The 12,220-nt window shown below is 32.9% G+C and overlaps 1 protein-coding gene across 4 annotated transcripts in view; it reads right to left on the reverse strand.

Annotated features, from left to right (window-relative positions):
• GPHN (gephyrin) overlaps positions 1 to 12,220 on the reverse strand; it is a 393,108-nt gene that overhangs the window by 222,373 nt on the left and 158,515 nt on the right. For 2 of the 4 annotated variants that reach the window (XM_012724552.1, XM_012724551.1), the window contains exon 5: positions 3,320 to 3,358. The exons of the other annotated variants lie outside the window; for them this stretch is intronic. In XM_012724552.1, coding sequence (XP_012580006.1) covers positions 3,320 to 3,358 — 39 coding nt within the window. The remainder of the gene's footprint in view (positions 1 to 3,319; positions 3,359 to 12,220) is intronic. 4 annotated transcript variants of the gene reach the window in all.

The raw sequence follows: 12,220 nt of genomic DNA on the forward strand, positions 1-12,220 counted from the left end.
TTTATTTTAATTCACATTGTTTTACTGGTAGGGTAAAATACATACACATAGACACATGTACACACATTTACCTAAATCACATCGCTAACTTAATAAATCAGAATTTCTTGATATTGGGCCCAAGCATCTTTTTGGAAAAGTCTTTTTAACTAGAAAGCTGGGTGTCCAGGATTAAACACTGAATTGAAATGAATTCCTGCTCCCTTTTCTTGTTTCTCTAAACACAACCTGATGCCTCAAGCTCGGTCCCATCACTTTCATTAAAACCTTGCCTTTTAAAAGCCTACCTCTTCTCTTCTAATAAGAACCACATTAGTTCACTTCAAAGGCATGCCTATCTTACCTAAGGTTGGTATACATTTTTTATTAATTTTCTTCAGAATCACCTTTGCTATCCTTCAAGCATTTAAGATTATGTGGGGTTAACTTCATTCTTCAACTTCACTCCTATAGTGTATTCTAAATGTCATTTGTTCTGTAGCTTTTAAAATGGTTTTATTTCTTTTCTCCTTCCAACCCATATGTTTGGAATTATCTATAAATTCTGTTTATTATGTACCTTTCCTGATCCCTTGGCTATTAATTAATTTCTTTTGATATTAAAGACTACTGATTTCACTTCTAGGTAAATACCTCCCCAAAATGGAAAGAAAAATGGTACTTGAAAACCAGTGTTCATATTATTACTCATAACAACTCATATGCTATGCCATGGATGATTGCTGAAAACATTTTGCTAATTGAAATAAATCTGACATAGAAGGAAAAAAATTATATGATTCCACTTATACAAGGAACATAGAATTGGCAAATTCAGAGACAGGAAGTAAAATTAGAGGTTACCAGGCGCTATGTGAGCTATATGAGGGACTTACATGTCTAATTTGTGCATAGTTTCTATTTTAGAGGGTAAAAAAGTACTGGAAACAAATATAAAATTATGAGTCATGGGGCCCTCCCTGATGTTGCAACAGGTTAGGATGCAGCACTGCAAGCTGGCCCCAGCCACCTCAGTGTGAGTTCGATCCCCAGCCCCAGAGGTGATCCACATGACGTGGCAGATCTCTCCTGACCCACCCGCAGCTCCCCTCAGCAGTGTGCTTTGTCGATCTGCCTGTCCTGCTCCCCACTTTGTCTTTGGTGAAGCCTCTCACGTCTCCTGCACCTCTGGCTTGTACCCCAGTTCTGTATGCATAAATAAATAAATATTTTAAAAAATTATGAGTCACAATGTTAATGAATTATACTCTTAAAAATATTAAAATGCTAATTTTATGTTAGGTATACTTTACCACTATAAAAAATTGTTGAAATGATTTGGCTTTCCTACACTGGTCATTTTCTTCAAATAATTTTATCTCTACTATTAGAAAGGAAAAAAAAATCCGTATCTTTTCTTTAGATCTCCCGTGCTATTATTTTAATTTTAATTTTCCCTTTCATTTCAGTAAAAATAAAATAAAATTTAAAATGAATACTTAGCATTTTCCACATGTCAAGCACAATGATGTTATAAAACATACACAAACATAGGACACTTGAAATCTACACTCTTGCACATGCACCTACAAATCCTACTTTCAATCTCCAGAGTCTTGAAATCACTTGTAAATTTCACCAAAATTATTCTGTTTTTATTGTTTGAGTCTGTCTTTCACTTAAATATGATTGATTAAGACAACAAGCTTTAAAGTGCAGATAAGTTTGTATTCCAAATCCTTCTTAGATGTCAAGCACTTAGCAAGTAATGGGAGAAATGTCAATTTTAAAAGTTCACCCATAAGAAAAGACAGTCTAAAAGGAGTAAGTATATCAAAAGGATCTCTACAGAACTGATAATATAAAAGTTATTGGGTGACTGAGGGATGATACCCTCCAAAGAAAAAAGTGAAGCAGGGCAAGAAGCTAGTTTAATCTTAACTACAAAGAGCTGTACGATAACTAAATTTATAATTTTTTAGATGATACCTTGGAATTTCAAAAAATTACTCTCGTCTTAGTAAAAATGATAGAATTAATTGGAGTAAATTTTCCTCATGAAGCCCTGGAAAAATCAGGGAAATAAATTAGGTATAAATTTAGTATCTGGAAAATAATTGAAAGCCCCCACACACAGAGTAAAAGTACATAATATATGATGTAAAAAAAGCAACTGAAGTTAAGATGATAAACAATTAAGGAAAAAAAAAAACTACTCCTAAATAAAGTGAAGACTATGAGACTATGGAGTTGTATTTTAAAAAAATCAGAAAGGGTGGGAGGTAGTGCATTTAAAAGTCAGTTTAGGAGTAAACTGGACTATACTATTATATAGTGAAGCATTTTTTTGTTTTTAAGGTATGTTTGGACAATACATAGGCAACATTTTTTCTTGGAAATCAAATCTGACCAGGGTTACAAGACAACAAAACAACAATGCCAGTGTTTTATCAGATGCAGAGAAATGTAAAGGAGTTGGTATGGGCCAATCAGCAAGTTGCAAGGCTGACCACAGGAGATGAGTGCAATGTCTCAAGGTAATTAATTAATGGGGCAGCCACGTGCAGTAAATAAGTACCAGAGGCAGTAGTCAAAGCAAACTAAGTCAGTAGTATAACTCAGAGGCACAAGGCAAGTAGAAATAGCAGAAGTGAGAAACAATCTGAACCTACTTATAACACGACAGGCATAGACTGGGCAGGGCAAGATCAGGCAGGCAGATGGCAAAGCACTTGGAATACCATGGTATAGGAGAATGGCAGGAGAGCAGAAAGACAGTATTGGAAAGTCTAAAATGCTAAAAGAGCAGATGGATATGGCGGTTCCAGGCCATTTGCTGATGGACAAAAGCACCAATGAGTGAAGAATGCAAATCATTCAGCAGGTGAATAAAGTGGGGTAAAAACTAGAGACAAAAATCAAAGGCAGTCAAAGTAGGAAGACAGAGCATCAGAGAAGCAATGACAGATCATCAGAAGCAACTGGGAAGGGTAGAGAAAAGCTGTCAGCAGAACAAAACACCATTCAGGAAAAGATGTGACTGAGAGTAAAGCAGTCCCCTGAATTGGGTGTCTTCTCTCTAAAGAAACAGTCATCAAAAACTGCATATGAGAATTCACAAGAGAATAGCACACAAATGAAAAATAGCAGATGGATCTGAACTCTATTGCTCAGGGATACAGAATGACCCTAAAACATAGATACATAACAATCCACAAGGAAATTAAACAGATGGGAAAAATGGGTCCAAGCATTTTTTTTTTATGATGATAAAAGAAACCAAAACACTAAAAAATTATTGATCTGGAAATGATTGGCTGGGATTGAAGTCTTCGCTTACCCCTTTCTGGAGCCCACAAAATGGGAATGTTGGGAATTTCTGCAGCAGAAAAACAGAAGAGAAAAGGGATTTCTGACTCCCAGTTTGAGGAAAGCAGGTCAAATTTAGGGCTATATGAACTGGTTCAGGGAAATTAGAACCAGCCTGAACCTTCTCCCTTTCTCAGAATGAAGCCATTTCTGAGTTTTGGGAAAGGTTTAGGAAGCCCTCACCCCATCATTTCCCCCAACCTCCCCTTTCACACTTACCTCCAGTGCAAACAGTTTCCAGCAAGGAGGTACTTGGGAAAACTCATTCCCATGTTTACACCATAGCAAAATTAGAGGACAGTCAACTAATGGTACTTCCTATGTATGTTAGGTTTGATTCATTTGGATCCCTCCCCCCTTTATAAGTGAACAGAAGGGATAGGTTACTAGAAACTACCTACCTCTTTGAAAGTAGATAAAGATAGTGGGAGGGGACAAACCAATTTTAAAATTAACAGTACGAGATAATGATGACACTAAAACCTAATAACTTGTCCAAATTTCTCCTCTGAACACCAACTATATATATATGTAATTGCCAACTTGGTATCTCAAGACAGTTCAGATTTCTATGATCAAGGTAAGACTCCTGATTTTCTTCCTCAAACCTAATCTTCACATTTCAGTAAATGGCAATGCCTCCATACAACTGCCCAAGGTAAAAGTCCTGGGTCTTAATCAACTTCTTTCTTTCACTTACTATATTTGTTGCCTTCCCTCAAAATATTTCAATAATGTTCTTTTGCTACCTTTGCTTCTATTGTACGTGTAAATCACTATCATTTTTTTTAAATGGATAATTGCAATAGCTTCCTAAATGATTTCCCTGTTAAAAGAGAAGTCATATTAAATCACACCTCTGCTGAAAACTCAATTATATAAAGGTTGACAAACAGGGCTCATATAGCCCTTTTCTTCTTTTAGAAGGTAGGATACCTTCAAATAACACCTTATAAAAAAGACTTTCTTTGAGGGCATTATATAAACTATAACACTCTTTCTTGCCTGCACTATGTATCCACATTTCCTGGCTTGTTTTTATTCATAGTACTTATTACCATCTTCAGTACTATACATTCCACTTGTTTATTGATACTTGTATCATCCTGTTAAAGTTTAAATTTCATAAAGGCAGGGATTTTTGATATATTTTCTTCATTGCTGCACCCCAGTATCTTGAACAGTGCCTGAAATATACGTAGTAGGTTCTCAGGATACATCTTAGTCTTTGAAGTATAAATTTCTTGTGGGTGTCCCTTCAGAGAAGACCCCTGAAAACTCATATTATTATGAGCTTTTGATTAACAGAGAACTTGTTAGTATACTATAGAATAGGAATATTCCAAAACAGGGGCTGGTAAACCACAGTCAACAGGAAAAGTCCTTCGTGCTGACCTGTAATCTAAGAATGACCTCACGTTTTTAAATGTTTGAAAAAAAATCAAAAGAGGAATGATATTTTATGACATGGAAATTACATTAAATTCAATCTCAGTATCCATGATTAATAAAGTTTTCTAGGGTCATGATAGGGCTCATTCATTTATATTGTGTTGTGGTCGCTACAAAGCTATTTTGGCTACAAGGCTGATAGAGCTGAGTGTATAAGACAGAGTCCATAAAGCCCACAAAACCTAAAATATTTACTATCACAACATTGAAAAAATAAGTTTGCTAAACTCTATCCTAAGGTATTTTATATTTGGAAGGCAAGGATTTATTACTAAAGTTTAAACAAAGGCAAATAGTACAGTTTTGTTAACACGTTGTTTCTGTTACTCAATATACTTCTTTGAGAGAAGGTATATTTATACTAGAATTTGCTTTCAATACTATAAAAAAAGCAGTCCTCTCATTCTTCAAAATATTATTTAAAGCTAATGGTAATATTCATTTACCTATCTACACTACAGAAAAGTTTCGTCTCAAGAGAAAGAGTACACTCTGAAAATGGAAGAAAGGTATGGAATGAGGAAGGAAAGAAAACAGGGCCCACTAATAGAATACATGCAAAGTATCACATAATTAACCAAACCTAACAAAACTGTTTAACAATAGTGGGAACTTGGCACAATGTGAAGTTTTGAACCCTCATGAATAGGATTAAAGTGACTTCATTATAACTTGGGTTGCTATAAACTGTAGTCCTGAACCATAGCAAGCAAAAAATATATATATATAGTAAGACTCCATATTCAAAACTGACAGTTATTTTCTAAACAGTTTGACTGCCTATACATTATAGGAAAGTATTTAACAAAAATTATAAAACCCTATTCAAAAATCATCTTCTAATCTCAAAACTGACCTATCTTCTTCTTACATAAAGTTATACCCTGAAGATTATTCTAAACAAAGATATTATATAACAATCAAACTTAATTACAAAGAATAAGAGGCTAGGGAAAACACTTAATTTGTCCCAATGACATCCTTACTATAATGCTATCTTCAATCTTCATAGAGGAGTTTAATTTGCTTCCAAGGATATCTTTTGGTCCTTCCAGCACAACTGAATGATTCTTCTAAGTTGCTGCCTTTGACTTTGGTCTTTCTCTCTTCCAGTGACAATTCATTTTCAAACTCCATTATTTCCATTAACTTTATTGCTTATTTCCTCAGTTTCTTTTGAAGGAACCTGGATTATTCCTATAAATTCTTAACTGTGTATCTAGCATTAGTGATTATCTGAAATGGTTACTCCTTCCCCTTGGATATTTGTTCTCTATTCTTTAACAGCAGCCATTCTCTTTTCAAATTCCAAATGAAGAAATAGTACTGGTAAAACTATTAGAATTTTTGCAGCTATTTGAATTTTGTTATCTGAATTTACTTTCTGATTCCCTTTATTTATCTTTACGGAATGTAATTACAAAGTTACAAGTACTGTCTTTCTACTACTGTGAAAGCACCCTAAGTAGAAAGAGGCACTGATAGCTATAAATCTATTTGTTGTCATCTTATTATATCTTTTGTGAAAAGTAAATTTAAGTCCATTATATAGATGAGACCTAAAAATGAGGAACATTAATTTAAATTCTTGATTACAGACAAAAATAAAGAAAGAAATATCCTGGAATTTTCATTCTTGCAACTATATCATGTGAAAATAATTTTTGCATTTTATATTTGCAAAACAATGACATTTTATTGCCAATGCTTAGCATGTATTTTGCAAAAAAAATTATTTAGGTATGCCCACTTCTCTTTCTTTCATGAGAGTAGGCTTACAAAGATAGGATGGAAAGGTGATTTCAAGATTTTGTCACTGGTTAAAGTCAACATCTAGAATGTTTTCTGTTTCTTTTTCCTGTTCCAAAGCTATACTACGGTGTACTTCAGATTTTATCCTGCTATTTTTTTCCCCCAGAGAAAAATGCTTTCTATATTTATTTAAACATTATCTACTTATTTCTAAAGCTAAAACTATTAATTGTAGATAATAATAGCAAACATTTATGTAACAAATATTTTTTTTAGTGTTTCACTTACATTAACCTATATAATACAACTATGCTTGACGAAAAACTCTTACTCTCTCCATTTGACACATCATAAGTTAGGCTGTAATAATAGTTAGGTGTAAAAGGTGGACACAGGATTCAAACCTAAGTAGCCTGTGCCCTTAGCTACTATGCTGTGCCGCTTAAACTTGATAAATAGCTATATAGCAACATTATTTTTATAGTAAAAGTTCTAATTAGACATAGGATGTAACTTAACAAGTACATTTGTACCTATTTGTATGTTTATTGATATGATCTTTCTTCCTGTATGATCCTCAACAAAAATGAGCATACCTTTTGATAGATTGGGCATGCAATTAATAAATTACATTTAAGGAGAAACAAACATTTTATTTATAGGTTCTTTACATATGAAATTTGTTTTTGCCTTATGCTAAATATTCCAGAATTTTGACCTCAAGAAGCAAGGTACTTTTCCCTATTTAGTGCTGCAATGTAAAATAGGAGCTTTTTGAACTTAATAGTTTTAAATGCAATGTCATTTTCTTCCTTAGTTATTTTATCTAAATGGTTTAATTTTGTATCTATAACTTTCTCATTAATATAATTATATTAATAAGTTTTTCTTTTAAGTGCATAAATAAGAGAGGGTAGGGCTCCCTGGTCCCGCAATAGGTTAAAGCACAGCACCATGAAGTTTGCCATAGAGAATTCAATCCCTGGCCAGGGAGGTGATCCACATGGCTTGGCAGACCTCTCCTGACCCACCTGCTGCTACTCTCAGCAGTGTATTTCATCGATCTGCCTATTCTACAGTCCCCACTCTGTCTCTGGTGAAGCTTCTCACCACCCCTGCACCTCTGGCCTAAGCCCCAGTTCTGCATGTATAAATCAGTAATTATTTAAAAAAAAAATATATATATATATGTATGTATGTATGTATGTATGTATGTATGTTGACCATGGCACCTTTGTACTTTTCAAGGCATTTTGTCCATTGTCTTTTTTTTTTTTTTAAGATTTATTGATTTATGCATACGGAACTGGGGTACAAGCCAGAGATGCAGCAGGAGTGGTGATAGGATTCACCAGAGACAGAGTGGAGAGCAGAACAGGCAGACTGATGAACACTGCTGAGGGGAGCAGTGGGCAGGTCAGGAGGGGTCTGCCATGCCATGTGGGTCACCTCCGGGGCAGGGATTGAACTCATGATGAAGCAACTTTTAGCTTCTTAGTGCTGTGCTTTAACTTGCTGCGCCACCATAGAGGGCCTAAAAAAATTAAAGAGAGGGTGAATGTATTAAAAAACTTATGGCCATTAGAAAAAAAAAAAAATACCAAAGCAAGTGGACTTAAGGGGGAAATGTATTAATTATCTTCAAATATAAGAACTTTTATGTAAAAGCAGAATTAACATACTTTGTACATTGTAAGGGGAGAATCAGTTATAAGATGACAGGTTTCAAAAGTGGACTTTCACACAATTAGACTATACAAGTGATATTGAGATGTGTAGGCAAGACTTGGAAGGGTTTGCTAAGACATCATTGCTATTACTTTCTTTTCAAACTGAGGGATTTTGTGATTTCTTAATTATTATGCAATTTGTAATTATTATATATCATGTAATTTGTAATTTTATATAAAAAACTATACTAACTTGATAACATAGTGCTGGCAAAATCAAAATGAAAATATTTCTTGATTATTTTGATTATAAAGTAAATATTGACTGAAAAAGTTTCCAATCAATACATCAACAAAACTACAACTTGCTGTTTTAAAGCAGCTTAAATTTTATATATAAATAATGGCACAGACAGTCATGAAGTTTTCAGATTAAAACAGGACTTAAAAGTAACACACAAAACAAAACAAGAGGGCATACGAGTAATCTTCAAAAACAATGAAGTTAGTCCTACTAGACAATGTGTGTGCAAAGTCTCAAGAGGTCCTCCTTCAATTTGAATTTTTTTTTGAATGTCAACTTTATTTTTCTTTATTATGGTTACATTAGTCTATGATTTAGGGGAACAAGTTCACACTTTCTCAGATATAAGTTATCACTCTAGCCCAACATCCAAGCACTCACAGGCTTTTAAAAAGAGTTTGTGTTTTACTTAGATTATAGTATATGTATTGATTGATAGTATTCTGGTTTCTAAGGAATTTCGGCAAAAATGACAGTTGTTATTTCTCATCTCTACATATGGCACTAGTCTAGTTGTTCTAAAAAAGAGATTAAAATAACATAGGGCTAGATTATCCATCTTTCTATGCAAAGATAATCTTCTGTTATAGCCAGGAAGATTATCCTAAATTTATTTTTCTCTTTGCAGATTGATAACATGTTTCCCCTTCTTTCTTGACTCCCACCTGTAATGACTTGTCTCCTAATCTTAATCCTATTTCTCTTTCAATTATAGTTTAAATTCTACTAGTATAAAAATTTAACTGATTCCTCAACTGTTTCTTAATTTTTCCTTTTCAAGAAATAGGTTGGAATGAATTGTTCAAACATTTCTGATACAAAGTTTATACTGTCTTGATTTGTTAGGCATCAAATATTTAATAATACATGTACTTTAGTGCTCATTCAAGAATAAAATTTCAAGATTCTTAATAAATATTTTTTCAGCTGAATTAAGTATGACTGTGCTCTGAGACATATACTACTTTATAATGGGTATACATTAAAAAAAAAAACCAAACCAGAATTAGCAAATTACTAAAAAGCTATATTTCATGTCACATACACGAATCATTTCTAGAATTTAAATTACAGAAGAACTAAGAAAGTTAGAGACCTACAGCAAAATAAAGTGGTTCAGGCAGAAGATAGTTAATTTAACTGCACAATGATCCACATTTCTCATATCACATAGAGTATCCAAATTCTTAATCCTTTGGCCCAGACTTTCAAGCCGTAGTGGGGAAATACTGACTTACATCTTTATTTTAATACATATCTACCAGGTATGTTAATACCAGTTTTGTTAACAGCAATTTCCAGAAGTACAATGCTTAGTAGCAGAAATTCACAGGGATTCCATACCCAATTAAGGGTAATAGGTTAGTAGTAATATTAATTAAATGAAGAAGAAAAGGCAATAAACCAAAAACAACACATTTACTGAGCATCAACAAAGGTGCCAGGTGTTATGTAGATCCTTTTGGATAAATTATTGTGACTTACAAGCTTAGATGACCATGGGCAAGTCACCTGGCTGAGTCAACATGTATCAGTTTTTCCATCTTAAAAAAATATATAAAAGGGGTTCTCTCTGGTGGCCCAGTGGGTTAGAACATCACATTATGAAGTTCTATGAAGCCACTGCAGCACGAGTTTGATACCGGCTAGGCAGCTGACCCACATGACCTGGCAGACCTCTTTTGACCCGTCTGCTACTACCCTCAGCAGTGTACTTCATCCATCTGCTTGTTCTGCTCCCCACTCTGTCGCTGGTGAATCCTCTCACCCACCACACCTCTGCCCTGTACCCCAGTTCTGTAAGCATAAATAAATCTTTCAAAATATATGTGTGTGTGTGTGTATATACATATATATGTGTGTATATACATATATACATATATATGTATGTGTATATATACACAATCTACCTCATATATATATGTATGTGTGTATATATACACAATCTACCTCATCTGGTTGTTTGAAGGTTAAATGAGTTAGCATATGCTTCTTGACACCCTAGTAAGTGCTACATGTGCTAAATTGTTTTTATTGGCTACTTTTATTATCTCAATTATTAGAAAGAACTTGAAAGATATAGTTTAGCCAATTTGTATCATATGAGAAAATTGAGGTTTCACTAGGTTAATTTGCCTTAAGTCTAGAGTTAGTAACTAGTAGAGTTGGAAACCAATTCAGGATTGATTCAATAATAATGTCAGTCTCCAATGGCATTAAAATGAATCCCAACATGTGAATACAAAGTTGACATGGGAATATATTTCCCACATTCAAGAATATTTCATAAAAATTACAGAAAGAATTCATTTTGATTATTTCATTTTGACCAGCTGTATCAGGACATTTTTGTTTAAGAGTAAAGTTTTATTTGAAGCAGAACAAATTCATTAATTTGACTAACTTTCAAAGTTTCCAATTTTATATGTCACTTAGAATATGGGTCTTTATTTTTATTGTTCTGTATATTGTCTTTTAAGTCAGTGAGGCAATTGCATTTATTATAGCAAGAAAATGCTTTTCTTTGCTTCTTGATAAATTAAAAATTTAAGAAATGAAAACTAACACCATTTTAGATTATTAAGAAACAAAAGTTAAAAGTCATAAAATTTAAAAATGGGTAAAGAGGATTTATTTGCAGCCAACAGACCTGGGGTTAGCAAACTTTTTCTGAAAAGATCAGATAATCCAAATATTTTAAGATTTTCAGCTATAATGTTTTGACAGTAAAAATGTTTGACTTGGCTTTTTCAGTCAGAGGCAAAATATAAATAAATAAGTATGAAGATACTTCAATAAAAATTCATTTTGGATAGTGAAATTTAAAATATTCTCCTTTGATTTCTTTCTAGATACCTAAAATGTCGACGAATGAATGAGTAAAGAAACAGCATGGTAAGTTTTCATTTAACTTTTAATTCATGGTAGGTTTTCATTAACTCTTTAATTCAAAACTTAACTCTTTAATAATACATGTAAACCTTTATTCTGCAATAGTGTAGTACTCTAAAAGGGAGGGAGTTATTTTTTCCATAAGTACTAAAAAAATTAATATATTCTAATTTATTATAACATTATCAAATATTTCTTTATAAAGGATTTTTTTTAATGTTTCTTAATCTTTCAGTGTCTTCTAGAATTCACCTAAAGGACTTTCAATTCACCTCACTTACATGTCCTTAATTAAAATTTTATCTTTTAAGAACAACAAAAATTTCTTTGAATAATAATTCCTTTTTGGGTCACATATCACTTTTAAGTGATAAAGGGATATGAAGAGATAAATAATACTTTGTATAAGTAATGTGTTCTGATGCTCTAAGATTTTACAATTACTAGCATTTCACAAATGCAAACAGAATAATCAATCCATATCAGATAAAAAATAATGCAATTTAGTCTTAAAAATAAATTTTAAAAGTTGTAGTGTGTGACTTTATTATATTTTTTCTATGTAAGCTTTGAGAATAACTCACATTGAGGGAGAAGGGCTAAAGATACGGAATTATCAGGTGAACAATATTCTAAGATATAAACAGAATCAAATCATAAATTTAGGAAAATAAATTCTAGATACTTTAATTCTATAAACCATGCAAAGAGATACATATTATTAAACTTGTCTTTTTTTTCTTTTTAATGGACCTGAGAAGAAATCTAAGTCTCTTTAATATTTCATTTTCTCGAGAGTTCA

The sequence above is a fragment of the Condylura cristata genome, unplaced genomic scaffold (genome assembly GCF_000260355.1).
Source record: "Condylura cristata isolate star-nosed mole 26May11 unplaced genomic scaffold, ConCri1.0 scaffold00013, whole genome shotgun sequence".
Taxonomy (NCBI): Eukaryota; Metazoa; Chordata; class Mammalia; order Eulipotyphla; family Talpidae; genus Condylura; species Condylura cristata.